At 41.3% G+C, this 21913-nt stretch overlaps 2 protein-coding genes across 13 annotated transcripts in view; both read left to right on the top strand.

Moving 5' to 3' along the window:
- GPT2 (glutamic--pyruvic transaminase 2) overlaps nucleotides 1–17304 on the top strand; it is a 45504-nt gene extending 28200 nt beyond the window's left edge. For all 7 annotated transcript variants that reach the window (XM_077830752.1, XM_077830759.1, XM_077830758.1 and 4 more), the window contains 7 exons: nucleotides 691–934; nucleotides 1585–1664; nucleotides 2313–2449; nucleotides 3365–3539; nucleotides 7536–7691; nucleotides 8500–8612; nucleotides 14368–17304. In XM_077830752.1, coding sequence (XP_077686878.1) covers nucleotides 691–934; nucleotides 1585–1664; nucleotides 2313–2449; nucleotides 3365–3539; nucleotides 7536–7691; nucleotides 8500–8612; nucleotides 14368–14458 — 996 coding nt within the window. In that variant the 3' untranslated portion in view covers nucleotides 14459–17304. The remainder of the gene's footprint in view (nucleotides 1–690; nucleotides 935–1584; nucleotides 1665–2312; nucleotides 2450–3364; nucleotides 3540–7535; nucleotides 7692–8499; nucleotides 8613–14367) is intronic.
- A 1551-nt stretch (nucleotides 17305–18855) lies between these two features.
- Nucleotides 18856–21913, top strand: part of LOC144272755 (borealin-2-like) — a 150313-nt gene continuing 147255 nt past the window's right edge. For all 6 annotated transcript variants that reach the window (XR_013347666.1, XR_013347664.1, XR_013347667.1 and 3 more), the window contains exon 1: nucleotides 18856–19137. Coding sequence is in view for 1 of the 6 variants with exons in the window: in XM_077831063.1 (XP_077687189.1) it covers nucleotides 19002–19137 (136 nt within the window). In the remaining 5 variants the exon portion in view is untranslated. The remainder of the gene's footprint in view (nucleotides 19138–21913) is intronic.

Below are 21913 nucleotides of genomic sequence, written 5' to 3'. Positions count from 1 at the left end.
GCTTTGCTGTAGTGCATATTTTAATTTTTTTAATTAGTTTGCAAAACTTTTAAAATGACATCTTGTGGCACAGTTTGGTATTACAGTACTCTGATTTATAGCAGCTTCATTGATTCATCCAGTGTAATGGGTTTCCCAGACTTTGCAATTCCAGGGGCTCTACTGGCAGTGTGACAGGAGTGTGAGCATCACATGTTTTTCCATAAAACTTTATCAGATATAAATGCATATAACTATATTTGATTATACCGATACTGCCTTTGTTGCTTGTTTGAATTTGCCAGTGATAAGCCTGCAGTTGATGAGTTTCAACTTCAGCTGGCAGTTACAGCAAGAGGGCAGCTGTTGATTGTTTTTAAAGGACTCTCTATGTTGTGTTCGGCCATTGTTATGTGCTATGTAATTTTTGTTATAAAACACCTTAGCATTCTCCATCTAACAGTTGGTGTGAAATGTTTTTTGACTTAAAAGATAAACATCCTTCAGTATTCATAACTAGTAGTGTCACTGTCATGAAGGCTGGTAACTTTGTGCCTCTGTAACTGAAATTTGTCTAAGGCTTTGCGTCCCATAGAGCGGGAGAAAGTCACACAGCAAGTTGTTCCAGAATATACTGTGAATTCCGCTGTCACCTGTTTTTTTGTTTTGGTTTGGTTTTTTTTTTTCCTTTAAATTCCTAAACTTTTCCAGACTATTCTAAAGATCTTGGTCTCAGGAGGAGGGAAATCCCGAACTGGAGTGATGATCCCAATCCCACAGTACCCCTTGTATTCAGCAGCCATATCTGAACTAGATGCCATCCAGGTGAACTATTACCTGGATGAAGAGAATTGCTGGGCACTAGATGTGAATGAACTTCGTCGTTCCTTGAATGAAGCCAAAGCATACTGTAATCCAAAGGTCCTTTGCATCATCAACCCAGGAAATCCCACTGGTTTGTAATGGTTTCATTTAAACGTTTCAGAGTTTGTTTTGTTCACCCGTTTTTTCTTTTTGCTGTACATGCTTAGGACTTGCTTGTGACTTATCATTGCACATGTATAGCTGGACTTTAATGATAAAATTAGCGATTCCACTCTGAAACTTAGTTAAGCGGTTTTTAATTTACTGAGATAATTTACCAGCTAAGCAAGCAAGCCTGGGTTCAAAGAACATATAAACCCAGGTTTAAGTGTTTTGTGTGTGCATGCTAAAGAGGTTTGGGCTTACCCATGTAAGAGCATGTGTAAACTGCAATGAAAAACATATCCAAAGAAGACTAGTCTTACCCTCAGCTGACTTGTTGACAGGGGTCTAAAAATTAATGTCTCACAAATTCACTGTTTCCTATAATTTAGACAATACATCTCAATTGTGAATGGAGGCTCCCCACCCACCGCCCCCAGACATATTGTATAGAGTATATATAAGTGATTGTAATGAGTTTTATGTACCAACTTCCATAGCTTTTTTTTTTTTTTAAGGTAAGAGGGACAGCTTATTGAAGAGGTAGCAGCCTTCCTGGTTCTAGACTGAAAGACTGTGTACATGTTCTCTACTAATTAACCTGAATTGCAACTTTTCTTCTCTCACTTTAAATTATAGGTCAGGTTCAAAGTAGAAAGTGCATTGAAGATGTTATACATTTTGCTTGGGAGGAGCAACTCTTTCTTCTGGCTGATGAGGTAGTAGAGCATTAAGACTACATACCTTTCTGTGGTGAACACACCTGTAGTGCAACAGAAGCACTAGGTGCTCGGTTCTCTTCCTTTGTGCCCAATAAGTGTGATTGTTGATTTCTAACATGGAGCATGGATTCTCCCAGTGTTACCAGGCTAAAAGTTGTGAACAAAAAAGCCAGCTTCTCGGTCCTAAAGAGTTAATTTGAAAAATTTAGTGTGCTGGACTTGACCTAAGCAAAAAGGGTAGTGGCTCCAATAAGGATGTAACTCCAGAAAGAAACTGGAACAACATCCGAGTCTTGACCTACATAATATAGGGTGACATTAGCCATTGGTTTAGATAATTAAAAGGAGGGAAACTGAAGCCAGGGGTGGGGTGGAGATTGGGAATTGAGTACACAGATGAAAAACATAAAAGTTAAGAAATAATATACAAAATCAAAGTTCAATACTCTTCTTGCAAGGGATACTCAGTTAAATATACTGTAAGCTATACATTTGTTATGCTTGAAGTAACTGTAACTCCTCTTTTGTAAAAGCTTTCAAGCATTCGTACATCCCAAACTTTCTTCAGCAGCTTACATTCTGTGTAATATGCTGTCATTTATTCACATTTGGGCAGAGTGCATAATGTTTCCTCTGATTGTGTAGGTTTATCAAGATAACATTTACTCAGAAGAATGTCAGTTTCATTCCTTCAAAAAGGTTCTGTATGAGATGGGACCAGAGTACTACAGCAATGTAGAGCTAGCATCCTTCCATTCCACCTCCAAGGGATACATGGGCGAGTATGTCCATCTTCATTTCTTTATTGTATAACCTCTTGCACAGTATTTAGTAGAATAGCTTCCCCTTGCTTCTTGTCAAGCAGGATGATTTTTTCACATTAGTGAGCTGAGTGTCATCTTGTATCTTCTGGTACTGTTACCTAAAAACTAGTAAACAAGGAAAATGCATGAGTTTATATATGGAACATTGTATAACTTATGGGCTGGCCCAGTGGTTTTGCAAACTTTTTATTTAATGGAGTAGTTTTTAAAAAAGAGAGCACCTATCACAGACCTGGAAAAGAATGTGAACCAGGCACTCCTTGATCTGCACAAGCTGGCAACTGACAAGAATGACCCTCATTTGTGTGACTATCACAGACCTGCCTCCCATCCCAACACCCCAGTCCTACATTAATAGGTTCCTAAAATAGTTATGTGTGCAGCCTACCAGGGATGGCACAGTGAACCTCTGGACTACTGCCTAGTTCAAGATTCACTGGATCAGCCTGATTTTATAGAGGGGTGGATGTGTGTGTGTTCGTTTCTTTTATGGGGGGATCAGGGGAGGGAAATGGCAGCTTCCTGATCAAATGGATTCTGTTTCTGCTGTACACGTTTGCTCTGAGGAATAAATATCCATGTTAATAGCTAGACTAACCTCGTATTGAAGCTGCATATGTTAATGTCTAAACGTCACACCCAATATTTTCTTTGATGGTACTTAGCTACCATTATACCTTACCCAATACAGAAGAAGATATTTAAAAATGTAGGTTACATGTATTGATGCTAAGCAAAATGCTCATGATTAATATAAAGTTCAGCTGGATGCTCCCTCTTTTTCCTCTCTTGGGGTTCTTTTCAGTAATAAACATTCCAAATTATATTCATTTTTTTCCTCTCTCTCTCGCTCTCTATCTACTGTATTCTCAGGTGCGGCTACCGAGGGGGTTATATGGAGGTGATTAACTTGCATCCAGAGATTAAAGGACAGCTTGTTAAACTTCTCTCTGTTCGTCTCTGTCCTCCAGTCTCTGGACAGGCAGCTATGGATATTGTAGTGAATCCTCCAGTACCAGGGGAAGAATCTTATGCACAGTTCATTAAGGTCAGCTTTAATATTGTTTGTGTATTTCTTAACCCTATCCCATACATCACCAGGGTGTGATGAGAAGATACAGAAAGATCCATCTCAGCTTTTCTTATGGTAGAGCCCTGTAATAACACTGGCCAACAGGACTACAGAGTAATTTCTAATACTCTTTGTACTAGTAGCTTCAACATCTTGGTGGAGCCACAGCTCTTCCATCACACGTTTGTGGCTTTTCATTGAGTTCATCTGCTTTTAAATATAATTTCTTTCCCCTGTGGCTTCCATGGTAAATGAGGGTAGCTACTCAACAAAGCTGGCTTCTCTGAAAACTGCACAGGAAAAATGAAGCTACTAAGTGAGGGTGACTTTGTAAGTGAAACCATATGGTACCCTTATATATTGAATGCTTATTTGAACAAAGAATAGTAGCTTCTCATTTGTACAAATGCTCTACCAAAGTCAGCTCTAGTGTATAAATGGACTTAAAAATGGATAAATGTGGCCCATTATTTTAAAAAGAAGAGTTTTTACATTACATGCAAAATCAATCCCATTGTAGTAGAGATCTGTCAAACAGAAAATGCTTAGCTGGTTTTAATTGTGTGTTTTGGTGTGTGTGTGTTTTTCTTTTTAAAGACAGCTCTTTTTATCTTGTAACTATAGCCTGGTGAGCAGCCTGGATAGCTTAAGATATTGTTAATTAGACATCACTGATTTGTCTTAGGATCACCAGCCCAGATTGATGGTGACCGAAAGTCATCATCATCTGAAGAATGCTATTCTGTGACCTTTTGAAAGGAGTTTCTCAGTACTGTTCCAAATGAACAAGTGTTCCTCTCACAAAAGCCCCAGCTGGTATCCTGGTAGGTAGTCTCAGCAGAAATCCTACAAACTGAATGAGTATGGAGACTGAACTACTCTCTCATCCCTGGAAATTGGTCCTGCCAAGTCAAGCTTGAGGCATATTGAAAATACAATTTGAGAAGGCTGACCTGCTGTACCTATTCTGTGGTTAAATAGAGAATTCCAGGAATGTTGTTCTAGAACCATTGTTCCAGAACCTTTCACAAATGCTAAATTCAGAAATGTGCTTCCTTAAAAATGATACCATCTCCCCTCTACACACAGCCTGTGGACTAGGGCTCCCACTTGAATTCAGGGCCTTTCAAGGGTAGTGTCTGCAGCAGTGACTCGGCATCGGCTTTGCTACACATGCAGAACTTCCTCTTGGCCACAGAACCCCAGAAGCTCCGTTCCAGCGGTTTGGGGTGTTATACCAATTAAATAAAAACCAGCAGGATCTTATTAAAGGGAATAAGGCAAAATGCCACATTTATTGTGAATACAGAAAGAATCATAGTAAGCAGTTAGTTATAGCTATAACATGCCATTCAATTTCATATTCATTCACACACACACACAGGTTCTGCAAGGTTGTTATCATAGTTACCAGCCTTAGAGTTGCTCGTGCCAAGTCACTGGCCAGGTGGCCTGGACACGAGGAGGGAGAAGGGCCTTGTCAGATGCTCATCTGATGCTCCTGGAAGTTGCTTTGCAGAATCAGACCCCAAAGTTCTCCGTTTCTAGAGTCCATTTTTATAGGAATTTATTCCTATGCCAATCTATAGGAATTGCTTCATCATGCTGTTGCTGAATCAATCAGCAGATGGCACATTCCTGACGGCTCCATGCTGCCAGATGTTATCTTGTTCTTTGGTTCTCCCATTCTTGAGGCTGTTGGGTGGATTCCAGTCTGCCCTCGGGGGTCCTCTGGTTGTTTCCACTTGACGCCTTCTTTGGCCCGATGGACACTGGATTCTTAGGCTGGCACCTCCCTGATCATTCATTTATTATCCACACCAAGCATCCATCCACATACATCCTCTATCTCTATTTTAATCACAATTGTTAACAAAGCAAGATGAATACAACAAAACGGCAAGGAGTCTGTGTGTGCTGTTTCTGTTGTTACAAAGTATCGCTTTGAGAACAGACTCTGTCTTAGGATGTACTAACACAATTAACAGCTTGAAAGTTTCACACAGAGAGGGAGAGAAACAGTAAAAATAAGAGACCAAAAACCAAGAGATCTCTTAATTAGTAATACCCTGGAATTTAAACTATGGGGAATCAAACTTGTTAGGGGGCTTATTCCTTCACCCGCTTACTTCCCTGGTCCTTCTCGCATGAACAGAGAGCAACAATACCCGAAATCCAAAGGTGCAAACAATTCGATGTTTATTGGGGTGAACTTCCAGCAAGCATGATTCCAGTTTCCTTCCTTAGTATCCTCCTTCCCAGCTCTGACACCACAGAGCCTTACACCTGTGTCCCTGTTCCCATTCCTGCCCTTAGCCAAACATTATTCCAATTTCCTTAGCCCCATTCCCTGTTCCCATTTCCCCCTTTAGCAAAACATGATTGCAATTTCCTTACCCCCATTTCCCCTCTTTAGCAAAACATGATTCCAATTTCCCCACCCCCATTCCCTGTTCCCATCTCCCACACCCACCCACTCACTTCCTGATTGACTGCAGGCTATATAGTAAAACTTGAGTTCTGCTTTGCTATACCTTAACCAATCATTTTCCTGAAATTTAACTAACCAATCCTAACATATTGTAACATGATTATGTAACCAATTATATCCCACCACCTTAATTAGTTTACACCCAGCAAAATTAATTATACAGCAGACAGGAACAATCACAGAACCAGACAGAGATTATACAGACAAACAATAGTAAAGTGGGAACTATAATGACAAAACAATACAGAAGTTAGGATTTCACATCCCAGCTATTGATAAGTGGGTTCTTGCCAGACAGGATGCTATCAAACTAAGTTTCCTTTTACGTTTTCTAGGCACTTCCCTTTCTCTGGAGGTGATAGGCACTATCAGGACAGGATTATATTCCTAAAAGCCCAATAGCACCTTATTTCAATGTGACTAGTCTGGAATGTGAGGAGGTGACCGGTCGCTTCCCAGTTTATAGAAAAGGAGTACTTGTGGCACCTTAGAGACTAACCAATTTATTTGAGCATGAGCTTTCGTGAGCTACAGCTCACTTCATCGGATGCATACTGTGGAAACTGCAGAAGACATTATATATACACAGAGACCATGAAACAATACCTCCCCCCACCCCACTCTCCTGCTGGTAATAGCTTATCTAAAGTGATCATCAAGTTGGGCCATTTCCAGCACAAATCCAGGTTTTCTCACCCTCCGCCCCCCCACACACTTATGGCTGCCTCTGCTGCTTAGCCAAAGGCCTTAGCCTAAGAACAGGGCCTCAGACTGTCACAGTAAGAGAAGGCCCTTACACCAGCAGACAGTGATTTTGATTCTTTCTTTTATACCTCTAGAACTAGCCAAGTGATAAGAATACACCTCAATTCTTAAAGTACAGGCCTTTGCAGATAGGCCTGAATATCTACATCCTAACAAAACTCATTTGTGATTTTAATACAGAACTTCTTTAATATGATCCAGCATAACAGGGGCACTTTGATTGTATAGCACACGTCTGCAGAAAAGGCACTGAAATTACAATGATTTTATTCAGTGGGGGAAAAAACTGCAAGTCACAAAACTTGCCAAGACCAGAACAATGTTAAACCTTTGGGTTTGCATTCAGTGTTACACCAGTGTTACAGGAAATATATGCCTTTTGTCATCTTCCAGCAGAGGGTATTTAAAATGGAAGACTTAGATTTGACTAGTGAGTGACTGTTGCATTATGATTGACATCACTTTTGGTCCATTGCCATTTGTCTTGGGTATTTGTTATTGCTAATCTTTGATATATTCTATTTACCTCTTACCTAGTAAGGAGTGTTATTGCTAATCTTTGATATATTCTATTTACCTCTTACCTAGTAAGGAGTGAATGTAAGGAAACATTTTGTTTTACCAACTGCAAAACTATTGAACCAACCTACAATTCATCATCTAAGGAGAAATTCAACTGTTTTCTATTCTCCCTCCCCTCCTTTTCTTTTCAACAGGAAAAGGAGTCTGTTTTGGACAATCTTGCCCAAAAAGCCAAGCTAACAGAAGACATGTTTAATAAAGTGCCAGGAATTCACTGCAATCCACTTCAAGGAGCTATGTATGCCTTCCCAAGGATATTTATCCCTTCCAAAGCCATTGAGGCAGCAAAGGTCAGTCAGCCATTGTCCGTCTAACCTCCCCACATTGTTATTGGTTGTTATCCATGAGGGAATTTTATGCCCTGGAGTAGAACAAGTGCTTTCCAGCTACAAACAAAGACTGGCAATTGCTAAGAGATTATATCACTAATAAACAAGTGGCAGGCAGTCCTTTCATTTTCCAGTTCATTTCTGATTGGGGCTCAGTTATACCTGTGTTACTGAGACCAAAAGTGGGGTCCTTTGTGAATTTTCTGAGCTGAAATAATGCCTCTGAATGACGTAGTATATAGACTGGGCATGTTGATTTGACTAACTTAAAATATAAGAACTTCCTCCAAATTATTATTCAGGTGATTTACTACTCAGCAGATGTTTTGGGAAAATCCAGTAGGAATGTCTAATTATTTGTGCTCTGGGCAATATTGTAAGGATAGGCATGTAGGAGTTAATTCATCAAATATTTTTAATACCTTTAATCTGTTAGACACTTCAGTGAAATTGGGTTTAGAACACCAAAAAACTCTGTTGCTAGAAGTTTCTATGTCTCAGTCAATCAAAGAAGGGAGTAGTTACGTAAAGACAGAGCGACTGGCTAATTCTGTTCTGTTGAGCTGGACTGATTGAGAGCCTGCAGTGTGGAGTGGATCCATTTCACCACCAACGGGAGTTGCTGTGCATCCATGTAGTGAAGAAAATGAAAGTGCAGGAGAAACGTTTGCAAAGAAAAATGACCATAAAACTGTATTTTTTGCATTATGATTTCATGTTATGATCTGGAGATGAAAAATTACTCCAAAAATTCAGTCTCTTTTCTCAGGCTCATAAAATGGCCCCTGACTTGTTCTACTGTATGAAACTTTTGGAAGAAACTGGAATCTGTGTTGTACCTGGCAGTGGATTTGGCCAAAGAGAAGGAAGTTACCACTTCAGGTGCAGTATCTGTTTAATAGCAAATTACAGTGTATTATAAGAATCCAGTTGTTATAATCTTTCTCTTTACTAAATAAATAAAACTGTTAGGGTTCTTATGGCATGTCCTGTATAAAAACAGACTTGGACTAATTCACATTGTTTGTGATACCAGCCTCTTTTTTTTTTTCTCGGGCATACTCTATGTAGCTAATAATTATATCTAGAACAGTAGGACTGGTTTTTGCCGTGTCATTCGGCTTCATACAGTATTTCCCCAATTTGCTGACATCAGTTCCAAATATACAGAACAGAGCACAGTGAGGTGTCTAAGTGAACCCTCAAGGGATCAGAAAATACTGGTTCTTAGAAGAAGTGATCTTTAATTCTGCTGAAACCGTGGTCTACTTTTAAAATGGTTATCTTACGGTATGGCTCTATACTGAAAAGTGATAGTGAAAATTGCACCACCTCACTCAACAGTTGCAGTTCCTGTGTACCTTGAGTAATGTGTGCTCACTTTAATGAAATAAGGTGTGGGGTTTTTTTAGCTATTTTTGGGCCTGACTGCCGCCAATACTTGCACTAAGCAGCACCTTACTCTGCAAGAAGTATAGTTATCTTTTGGGAACTACTTGGGGAATACGGTGTTGCTGAATGTAAGTGTTGTAGAATCCAGACCTTTGTTAGCATTGCATAATTAGTATAACGGGGAAAATGAGCTGGACTGTATTTTGACTTGCCTGGCTCCAACAAAACTGTTAACTGAATTCCAATTGCAGGGCCAAATTTTGCCCTTCATTATACCTGTGGAAGCCCATGAAAACAATAGGGTTGCTGTGACCCAAGGATCTCTTGATGTCAAACATATGGCACAAGAGTGCATAAGGGTTACAGTTATCCCCTAGGTCTGGTATTTACATTCTAGTTTGTCAAAGAGTGTCATGTAAAATTTCTACTGAAAGCCTGTGTCACACTGGTGGTCATAATCTTAGTGAAATGTATGTGTGGATATATATTGGAAACTATATTTGTAAGGCCTTTTAGTTAAAGGCAGGTCACCCAGAAGTGTAGCATGCCTTGAGACAGATTCCACCAAACAGGAGATGGGAGACACTTATCTCCTTAGCTGATCATTGTGTATTGTATGTCTTACAATAGAAGTCTATTTGCATACTGACAGGTTTCAGAGTAACAGCCCTGTTAGTCTGTATTTGCAAAAAGAAAAGGAGTACTTGTGGCACCTTAGAGACTAACCAATTTATTTGAGCATGAGCTTTCGTGAGCCACAGCTCACTTCATCAGATGCATACCGTGGAAACTGCAGCAGACTTTATATATACACAGAGAATATGAAACAATACCTCCTCCCACCCCACTGTCCTGCTGGTAATAGCTTATCTAAAGTAATCGTCAGATTAGGCCATTTCCAGCACAAATCCAGGTTTTCTCACCCTCCACCCCCCCACACAAATTCACTCTCCTGCTGGTGATAGCCCATCCAAAGATTTAAACTTGGAGAGTGGTCAGTTTGGATGAGCTATTACCAGCAGGAGAGTGAGTTTGTGTGTGTATGGGGGTGGTTTTTGGAGGGGGGTGAGGGAGTGAGAGAACCTGGATTTGTGCAGGAAATGGCCTAACTTCATTATCATGCACATTGTGTAAAGAGTTGTCACTTTGGATGGGCTATCACCAGCAGGAGAGTGAATTTGTGTGGGGGGGTGGAGGGTGAGAAAACCTGGATTTGTGCTGGAAATGGCCTAACCTGACGATTACTTTAGATAAGCTATTACCAGCAGGACAGTGGGGTGGGAGGAGGTATTGTTTCATATTCTCTGTGTATATATAAAGTCTGCTGCAGTTTCCACGGTATGCATCTGATGAAGTGAGCTGTGGCTCACGAAAGCTCATGCTCAAATAAATTGGTTAGTCTCTAAGGTGCCACAAGTACTCCTTTTCTATTTGCATACTGAGTCAAATGCTAATGAAGAGATTGCTGGGACTTCAGAAGGCAAATTAACAGAAAGAGATAAACAGTGGGGGATGAGAGGACCCTGTTTTAGAGGTGAAGAACAAAAGACTGGGCTAGTATATCTAGGGGTGCAGAAAGATGTGTTGGGGGAGACAAGTTGCCAGCAGGCTTGATCTCATGAAAGGAGAGTCTCAGCCATGCTGGTTGAAAAACACTGTGAGAAGGAGTTGGGGTAAGCAGTACCATATTAGACATAAGAATGGCTATACTGGGTCAGACCGAATGGCCATACGGAGTCAGACCAAAGCCCAGTATCCAGCCCAGTATCCTGTCTGCCCACAGTGGCTAATGCCAGGTGCCCCAGAGAGAGTGAACCTAACAGGTAATGATCAAGTGATCTCTTACCTGCCATCCTTCTCCACCCTCTGACAAACAGAGGCTAGGAACACCATTCCTTACCCATCCTGGATAATAGCCATTAATGGGCTTAACCTCCATGAATTTACGCAGTCTCTATGCAAAAGAATAAATGGACACAAACCTGACATCAGGAATCATAACATTCAAAAACCGGTTGGCGAACACTTCAACCTCTCTGGCCACTCAGTAAAAGATGTAAGGGTGGCAATTTTGCAACAGAAAAGCTTCAAAAACAGACTCCAACGAGAAACTGCTGAGCTTGAATTAATATGCAAACTAGATACAATTAACTTGAGTTTGAATAGAGACTGGGAGTGGCTGGGTCTATTTCCCTAAGTTAAGTATCCTCACACCTTCTTGTCAACTGTCTAAATGGGTCATCTTGATTATCACTACAAAAGTTTTTTTCTCCTGCTGATAATAGCTCATCTTAACTAATTAGTCTCTTACAGTTTGTATGGCAATTTCCAACTTATCTGTATGTATATATGTATCTTCTTACTATATGTTCCATTCTATGCATCTGATGAAGGGGCTATAGCCCACGAAAGCTTATGCTGTAATAAATTTGTTAGACTCTAAGGTGCCACAAGTACTCCTGTTCTTTTTATGAATTTATCTAGTTCTCTTTTAAATCCTGTTATAGTCCTAGCCTTCACAACCTCCTCAGGCAAGGAGTTCCACAGGTTGACTGTGCGCTGCGTGAAGAAGAACTTCCTTTTATTTGTTTTAAATCTGCTGCCCATTAATTTCATTTGATGGCCCCTAGTTCTTATATTATGGGAACAAGTAAATAACTTTTCCTTATTCACTTTCTCCACACCACTCATGATTTTATATACCTCTATCATATCCTCCCTTAGTCTCCTCTTTTCCACGATGAAAAGTCCTAGTCTCTTTAATCTCTCCTCATATGGGACCCATTCCAAACCCCTAATCATTTTAGTTGCCCTTCTCTGAACCTTTTCTAATGCCAGTATATCTTTTTTGAGATGAGGAGACCACATGTATATGCAGTATTCAAGATGTGGGCATATCATGGATTTATATAAGGGCAATAAGATATTCTCTGTCTTATTCTCTGTCCCCTTTTTAATGATTCCTAACATTCTGTTTGCTTTTTTGACTGCCACTGCACACTGCATGGACATCTTCAGAGAACTATCCACGATGACTCCAAGATCTCTTTCCTGATTAGTTCTAGCTAAATTAGCCCCCATCATATTGTATGTCTAGTTGGGGTTATTCTTTCCTGATTAGTTGTAGCTAAATTAGCCCCCATCATATTGTATGTCTAGTTGGGGTTATTTTTTTCCAATGTGCATTACTTTACATTTATCCACATTAAATTTCATTTGCCATTTTGTTGCCCAATCACTTAGTTTTGTGAGATCTTTTTGAAGTGCTTCACAGTCTGCTTTGGTCTTAACTATTTTGAGCAGTTTAGTATCATCTGCAAACTGCCACCTCACTGTTTACCCCTTTTTCCAGATCATTTATGAATAAGTTGAATAGGATTGGTCCTAGGACTGACCCTTGGGCAACACCACTAGTTACCCCTCTCCATTCTGAAAATTTAGCATTTATTCCTACCCTTTATTCCCTGTCTTTTAACCAGTTCTCAATCCATGAAAGGATCTTCCCTCTTATCCCATGACAACTTAATTTACGTAAGAGCCTTTGGTGAGGGACTTTGTCAAAGGCTTTCTGGAAATCTAAGTACACTATGTCCACTGGATCCCCCTTGTCCACATGTTTGTTGACCCCTTCAGAGAACTCTAATAGATTAGTAAGACATGATTTCCCTTTACAGAAACCATGTTGACTTTTGCCCAACAATTTATGTTCTTCTGTGTGTCTGACAATTTTATTATTTACTGTTGTTTCAACTGATTTGCCCGGTACGGACATTAGACTTACCGGTCTGTAATTGCCGAGATCAACTCTAGAGCCCTTTGTAAATATTGGCGTTACATCAGTTATCTTCCAGTCATTGGGTACAGAATTTACCTGATTTAAATTGTCCTGATTTAAAGGACAGGTTACAAACCATAGTTAATAGTTTTGCAATTTCACATTTGAGTTTTTTCAGAAGTCTTGGGTGAATGCGATCTGGTCCCAGTGACTTGTTACTGTTAAGTTTATCAGTTAATTCCAAAACCTCCTCCAATGACACTTCAGTCTGTGACAATTCCTCAGATTTGTCACCTACAAAAGATGGCTCAGGTTTGGGAATCTTCCTAACATCGTCAGCCGTGAAGACTGAAGCAAAGAATTCATTTAGTTTCTCCGCAATGATTTTATCATCTTTAAGTGCTCCTTTTTTATCTCGATAGACAAGAAGACAGCTTGTTAGCTGAGTTTAAGCTTTAGAATTTGTGTTATGATTTTGTTTTATATGTAACCCTTTGTTTCTAATATTTCTGTTTTTACTATCCTATGAATCTCTGTGTTACATACATTAACTTGCATTCTCTATAAACAAATCTAAGTGCTGTGAGTTAAGTGGAGCTGTGATCTGAGGTGTAACTAGTAAGCTGTGATGTGCTGTTCCTGTGGGAACAAAGGATCTGGTCATTCTATGAGAGTCCAGTGGATAAGTGGCTGGACATTATACAGGGACGTTCTGAGGACTCAGGGGTTAGATTGTGGCTATCGCTAGCCTGGATGAGGGACAGCAGAGCCCAGGTGGACTGAGAGGGGAGTGCTTGTGTTGCCTATGGCTGGGAGAATCAGCCCTGGCAGGTACAGACAAAGTTTCCTCATTCTAAGGGCAGGTGTCCGGGGTGACTCACAAACCTGGCAAGTGTCACAGTTGTACCTGTGTAACTGAGAGCAGAATTTGTTTTGTAGAATTTTTTTACTGGTGAGAATACAAGAGCTGGAAGGAACCAACTCCACTTGCAGATAGCTGAGTTTGCAAGGCTGGCTGTTAGAAAAAACAGATTTCACATGTAAACTGAACAAGCTTGGTACAGAAACGTTAAAATAATAAACATAGTACCCCACAATGTAATTTTTGTAGTCTCTTTCCAGAAGTTAAGATTCACAAATGAAAAGTAGACTGTCTATTGGAGGCGGCACTTAATGAGGTTTTGCTCTATTTAAAAAAACTGAGATGACAAGCCCCTGAATTTTAATACACAGGTTAATCAAAACCAGGTGTTCTATGTACAGTACCTGTAGCTGTAACATAAATTCAGAAAATAAGGGAATCTTTTTAAAAGCAGGTTGCAGGAAGTTAAAAGTTCTACTTTCTGTGCACCGTTTGGGAAATATATCTCTGGGGGGGTTGGGGTGTCTGTTTCTGGTTTCCATTTCTTTAATGTTTATTACAATGTATCTTATCAATTGTTTTGCAATAGTGTTTCTTCTCTTTCCCAGAATGACCATTCTCCCTCCAGTAGAGAAGCTGAAGATTGTGCTGGAGAAAGTGAAAGACTTCCACATACAGTTTCTTGAAGAATATGCATGAAAGAGATGCAGACTCCCCCCCCCCCCAAAGCAAATGCAAAAAATGAACAATATGTGCTGAGAATGGGCTGTTCATCTAGTTAACTGCATTTACAATAGATAGAGCCCATATGTGGGTAAAACTTACACTTACCTGAACAATTAAACCTAATGTCTGGTGTGGGAGATATTGCTATACAGAGGTGGGTTGGAGGGGGAACATGAAGAGGGAAGGTGAAGAGAGAGTCTAGTAGACTATTTTGTGCCTTGATTGGAAGTTTATATTCTTGACTGACGCTTCTGGCCTAATTGGTTATGGAGGAAAGTCACGTATGAAAACTATTGATATCGTCTTCTACAAAGCAGAAATGCAGATGGCCAATATATTTGCTCAGAAACATCCATTTCCTGTTTGAGATTTTACCCCAAAAAAATCCTAAAATCTATATTCTGGGTGTGGTTGATTTATTATTGTTTGAGTATAAAGTGTTACCCACATCTGATCAAACTGGCAGTTGTTAGAATGTTCATAAAAATCTCTGGCAGATTATTTTGTGTGACTAAGTTCTATTGCATCTGAACTTTACATTATTTCTAAATAAAATCTGAGTGGAGACAGGCAGTTCTGAGGGCAGAGATAGTACATATGATGTGTTTAGAGTCTTAAGAAATTGAAACTCAGTGAATTATGACCACAAACTAGTTTAACCACACACAATTCAAGCTAGAGTAGACTAGTACGAGAGAACAATAGCATTGAGCTTTTCATCTCATAGCCACTTTGTTAAAAATATAGAAAAGCTGAGGAGTCTCCTGTTCATATATGCCATTTGTGTATATTGATTATTACAAGCAACCAACTTCAAAGCAAATGTGAACACTGTTAAGGCTTAAAAATAATAAGGTCCAACACAAAAACTTAAAATTGCAGCACCTCTTGATCCTCTGAGAATGACTCTTTGGAACTTGATGATTAGGATATTAGTTATGGGAGAATAGTCTTTCGCTTTTCTGGTTACTGGTTTGACTCTAGCCCAACTCTGTAAAGACTGAAAGATGCTTCCATCAGACAAATGTTTGTATGTAGCTTAAAGGAAATTAATTGGTGATTTCAGTCTTGTTCCCAGTGAAAGTGACTGTATTGCACAAACTACTATGTATGGCATTCTTGGCAGGGAGGTTAACGGCCAAATGGACATGCAGGATTGGGCACTCTGAATTCGAGAGGGCTCTTCCAGAACAGGATAAGGTATTGTATAGATGCTTGTACCACCTGTGCCATTCTTATTTTGTGGAGGAACAAAAAAATTTAGTCTCGAGGTAGGCTGTCAATTTGGCACCTTTTTCCAGCACAAACACAGAACTGAAAACTCCCACTACCAATCACGGAGGTACCAAGTAACTTCATCAAGTTTTGTCTGAGTAGTTTGTGCAGATTACTGTTTAGCGACAGCATCTCATTTATTCACATATTAACTTAGATCTTATTCTTTAGAAATAAATTAGAAATCTTGTTTGTTTACTGACATTATTTTGTTAGTAATACCTGGCTCAGCATGTGGTGCTAATAAGGAAGTTAAAATCTTGGGAGTTGATTCAAGTACAGGGACTAGTGAATTAACACATTGGATAAAAGGATGCGGCAGTCTAGTGTGTTAAGAATAAAGATGATTATTGGCCACATCTCTTACAACAGCATCAACTGGAACAGACTGCAGTTAGAAACTATGAAAATATCAAAAGGATGCCCTATAGGGAATTAATCAGTGACTTCCTTTCAATTGCTAGTGGACAGATATCCAAAACACAACCTCAACTGAAAACGGGACACTGGGGAGTAGTGTTATTATGGAGGCCTGGAGACTGAACTAAACTTTTAACTTTGAAGAGATGGGTCTCATCTCATCAGTTGTATCTCACTGGGAGGGTAGTCTGGAAAAGCTCGTGTTGCTGCCACCCATAGATAAACAGAACGCTTCATTTGGCATCTTTCATAAGCACTAATATAACTACAGAAATTTAAAAGTAAAAAAATGTAATAAGAGGTCAAAACATTCACATTTAAATAAAAAATTATCCAAGTAATTACATTTTTTCTTGCTGTTGAAATTAGTCCCCAAGTCAAATCTGGTTTGGGGCTCACTGCTTGGAAGTGGCTGCCATAACGGACATGTAGTTTGAAAATTCTACAATCTAATAAGGAAGTTAGTATATTTTTTTACACTTTTGTAACAGCAGCTTTTTTTCATGGGGTAGTATTTGTAGTCTAACAAACCAATAGATTTTATATTTACCTTGTGTTTACACCTGATATTCCTGAAAACAGTCCAAGGTTTACAACATACGAGAGACATTCTATATGCATGTTGAAAGCTGCTTTTTTTCCCCCAGTCAGAGCAGCAATCCTTATAGGTAAATTTTAAATCTAGGATAGTGACCTAATTTTAGTTTTCTAAACATTATATGATGGTGCCTTTTATGTTTCTGACATTGCAAGGGAGAACATTTATTTTGATGTATCTCCTAGAGAAGGGTTAGGGCTTTCTACTGTTCATCCACAATATTAGTATGTACTGTGGCAAGCTACAGTATGCAGGTACGTTTTTGTGGGACATAACTGAAAAACTGAGAAACAAAGACTTACATTTTCATTGTCTTCAATGTTTAACAGACCATCTCTATCTTTTAATGCATGTTTCTAGGTTTCATTTACCTACAGGTGCTCCTTAATACTGTACTTAGATTAACTTAGATGTATCAAAGATTTCAGAACAATAAAATAGATGTCAAAGATGTGGTAGTATTTAATCTTCTGGGTTGTTTGAAACCAAATGTTCAGTTTGTATGGTGAAATATTTATTAACTCCGTGGTCTCTCACAATAATAAATAATTTGATCAACATAATGTATGGTTGATTTCATACTTCCTCAGATACATCATTCAGTACACTTGTCAAACTTCTGTTAGCAGAGTTCCCTCTTTCCCATGCTGTAGATGGCCTTAATTAAGAATTAATTCAAAATTGAAGGGGGCTGATGTCAGAAGATAGTACTGAAGTCAATTGGCAGGAAGCAAAATTCAGCCCATTGATAGAAGAAAAGAAATCGATACAATAATTAATTTAAAAAAACCCTTAAGTATCTTTTTGAAATACAAGACCTGGGCTGCATTATACTACATATGAAACTGAGAGCAGCAGTTAATCTCCAGAGCTGTTCCTGGAGCCAAAGAAGAAAAGGGGGCTAGATCCTTGCAAGTTGGAAGAGGAATCTAAATGTGCTACTTAAGCAAAAAGCTAGCCCTTATTTCCCTAAATACCTACATGTAAGCCAGCAAGCTACAAAGTCCTTGCCTATCATCATCTATAGAAGCTCTTCAGGGAAATGTGGCAAGGGCTTTTGGAGCAGGAATTATGTTTATCATCTGTTTGTAGTGGATTTAGCATAATACCATCCTGATCCTAATGAATGATTTACTGAATAAACCATTTAAACCATCAGTTAAAGAGATGAGTCATCCTAGTACCACTTACAAATTAACTATATGCTGTAAAAGACAGAAAAAGTTCTCTGCCTTGATCATGCAGTGCAATGAGATAGACCCAGTGCATGAGAAGGAAATCCATCCATCCAGCCCTTTAAATGGATTCCTTTCTAAATCCCTGCTCCAAAGAGTGTAGGACCAAGCTGTTAATATCATGGTATACTCCAGTCTCCTAAACCAAAACAATTACTTATCTTCCTTTATTCTTATTGCTGAATAAAGAAGAAGGTGCCCTTATTTCTGCAGTTTGAAGTCTATGTTTGTAAGCTGATATTAAGTCAAAGAGGGTAGGAGGAAAAAGTCTGGCAAAAGAATTAGGTAAACAAATGTATTAATGGTATCATTGCCTGGACACCCAAACTCATAATTTTAAATGAACAAGTGCCCAATCACACACTCTTCTTTACATTATTATGTTTTCTGATTAAAAAATGAAGGTGAGGTGGGTTTATCCCTCCTAGCCCTGGGGAGGTGGGTAGAATCCCAGAGTGCCCCCCTCCTCTCGGCCCAGGCAGGGGGCGCTCCCTGGTGTGACCCCCTGCTCTCGGCCCAGGCAGGGGGCGCCCCCCGGTGTGACCCCCTCCTCTCGGCCCAGGCAGGGGGCGCCCCCCGGTGTGACCCCCTCCTCTCGGCCCAGGCAGGGGGCGCCCCCCGGTGTGACCCCCTCCTCTCGGCCCAGGCAGGGGGCGCTCCCCGGTGTGACCCCTCCTCTCGGCCCAGGCAGGGGGCGCTCTCCGGTGTGACCCCCTGCTCTCGGCCCAGGCAGGGGGCGCCCCCCGGTGTGACCCCCTCCTCTCGGCCCAGGCAGGGGGCGCTCCCCGGTGTGACCCCTCCTCTCGGCCCAGGCAGGGGGCGCTCTCCGGTGTGACCCCTGCTCTCGGCCCAGGCCGTGTGGAGCCCTGCGGGGGCGGGTCCGGCCGCTGCCCCCGCGGCGGAGGAGGGGGAGCCCCGCGGCTATAAGCGCTCCCCGGGCCGGCGGGCGCGGAGCGGAGTGGAGGTTGCGGCTTTCGCTCGCTCAGCCATGCCGCCGAAGAAGTACTTTGCCGCGGGTAAGAAGCGCAGCGCCGACTCCGGTGTGGAGACAGAGCGGGGCGCGCTGACCCAGGAGCAGAAGGACCAGCGGATCAGCCTCTTCCTCAGGGGCTTCAACCAGCAGGGTGAGGCGCTGCCCCGGACCGGGCCCCTCCCCGCGCGGAGGCTCTGGCCGGAGCAACGGGCAGCTTGGGGCTGTCCCCAGCCAGCCACTCGGGAGGGGGGCCGAGGCCGGGGTGGTGGCTGCTGGGCCTTCTCCGTTCCAGGCCCGCGCATCTTCCTCTCTCCCGTCCCGCCCGCTGTCTCTGGGGCCTCAGCCCGGGGCGGTCGGCAGGTGAGTCTCCGTGCGGAGCGGGCTCGGCGGGAGGCCGCTCTCCCGCCACGCGAGGGCTGGCCCAGGGTCTGGGGCTACCGCTGCTGGCCAGATGATTCGCCTTCCTGGGTATCGGGTCAAATCCGATCCCTCCCGCTGCAGGGCCAAACCGGAGCAAGTGGCTTCCCCTGAGCAGCGTTACTCGGGGGGGCGCCGGCCTCGGCCCGCTCGGCATGGTGAGGTGGGCGCTGTGAGGGACAGTCACGGTGACTGATGCCAGTTAATTGGTAGCGTGAGGGAGGAAGGGGGATATTGATCACACTGAGCAAGTGCATCCTTGCTCTTGTGGGGGGTGCTGCCCGTTGTATTAGTACAGAGTGGCCCACTTCCTATCCTCCGCTAGAAAAGGAGGCAGGTAGCTGAGAACAACAGCACAACTTCCAGTTAGAAAATACGACTTAAATGTTTGGTTTGTTTTCTTTACAATCCCTTCCTAGATTTCGTTCACTAAGGCTGATGCCTTTAAAGCGGAAATGGCGAAACACTTGAAAGAAAGAGACAATGACAAATGGAAACGCATTCATTTTTAAAAAATGAACAAACATGTGAGCACTAGTAGATAAAGTTTGGATTTGTGCAAACAGGATGTAGATAAAGGGAGTTAGCATCTTCGTAGAATTCATGGGTCTGTTCATGTTCTTATGAATGTGGAAACTTTGCATCTGCACTTTCAACTTAAGCATTGGGGCACAGAACTACCCTGTACAACTTCTGTTGGGATGACTATTGTCTGCAGAACGAATAAATACATGTATTTACATTTGATTTCTAACTACATAATCCATGTCTAGTTAAAAAAAAAATACATGTGACATCAGTCCTGATATGTTTCAGAGTAGCAGCTGTGTGATGAAGTGAGCTGTGGCTCACGAAAGCTTATGCTCAAATAAATTGGTTAGTCACTACGGTGCCACAAGTACTCCTTTTCTTTTTTCAGTCCTGATATGTAAGCTTGATGTTATCAGAGGCAACAAGCTGACTTATTATGCTCTAAGGATTTCTAATGAAATTAGTTGAACTAGACTTCTTGGAACTATTCCAGTAAAATCAACAGAGGCCTTCTAATATTTACTGACCATCTGCACTGAAACTAATGGGAAATGGCTACTGAAGTCTACATTTGATCAGATCAGTCTGGCAATTCAAACAACATGCAATACAAGGGTAAAGAAATATAGCTTTGGCAAATGCACAACTTACTAAATGTTAACATTTGATATTATAAACTGCCTGTCAAGGCACTTAATGACTAACCACCATTGAACAATAGCCTTCAAAAGAGGCCAAACTACTAGTTTAAGTTGCTAAACAACCATAGATTTGTTCAGCACCTTTGAAAAATCAACCCTTAGACTTTTCCTACTAGGTGTGACGCTACAAATTGGTTTGCTAACTCGTATGCAGGCAATAATAGCTTTATCATCACTCTCTTTAAATAAAGAAATACACTTTATTTACCTAAAATGTTGTTAAACTTAATTTTATGCAGTCTCTTTCCTTCCCTCCACTTAATGGCTAATGGCTTTGTAACCTTGGGCAAACTGGATAATCTATCCTTCTCTCATCTATCTGTAAAAAATGGGATGGCATTTCCATATTTTCCAGGAGTGTCCTGAGGCTTAATTAATAGTGGTGAGACACTTGACGACTAAGGTGATGAGGACATATAAGTACCTCAATAAGGACAATGCTAGTTTTAAAATGTTGAATTGTTTACCAGTTTGAGGCCAGCCAGATACTAGGAACATGTAGCATTGCATAACTTAAAATCTGCATGCTACAAGGGGCCACAACAATGGTTCCCTCAACCCACCCAGCAATATTGTTAACCTATCCAGCTATATTCTCAGCCCAGCAGAAGCAGCTGTCCTATCTTGGGGGCCTCTTCTTCTGCCCCTCCACCCCCACGAACATGATACAGTTCTGTGGTGACCTAGAATCCTATTTTCGACGTCTCTGACTCAAGGGATATTTCCAAAATACCTCTGAACAACATACTAATCCACAGAGGCCTCCCTACCAACATTACAAAAAGAAGGATTCTAGGTGGACTCCTCCTGAAGGTCGAAACAGCAGACCGGACTTCTACATAGAGTGCTTCCGCCGACGTGCATGGGCTGAAATTGTGGAAAAGCAGCATCACTTGCCCCATAACCTCAGCCGTGCAGAACACAATGCCATCCACAGCCTCAGAAACAACTCTGACATCATAATCAAAAAGGCTGACAAAGGAGGTGCTGTTGTCATCATGAATAGGTCGGAATATGAACAAGAGGCTGCTCGGCAGCTCTCCAACACCACTTTCTACAAGCCATTACCCTCTGATCCCACTGAGAGTTACCAAAAGCAACTACAGCATTTGCTCAAGAAACTTCCTGAAAAAGTACAAGATCAAATCTGCACAGACACACCCCTGGAACCCCGACCTGGGATATTCTATCTGCTACCCAAGATCCATAAACCTGGAAATCCTGGGAGCCCCATCATCTCAGGCATTGGCACCCTGACAGCAGGATTGTCTGGCTATG

This window comes from Eretmochelys imbricata, chromosome 12, assembly GCF_965152235.1.
Source record: "Eretmochelys imbricata isolate rEreImb1 chromosome 12, rEreImb1.hap1, whole genome shotgun sequence".
NCBI classification, from domain to species: domain Eukaryota; kingdom Metazoa; phylum Chordata; order Testudines; family Cheloniidae; genus Eretmochelys; species Eretmochelys imbricata.
The sequence above is the reverse complement of the archived record's forward strand: the minus strand, read 5'-3'. Positions and strand labels throughout refer to the sequence as shown.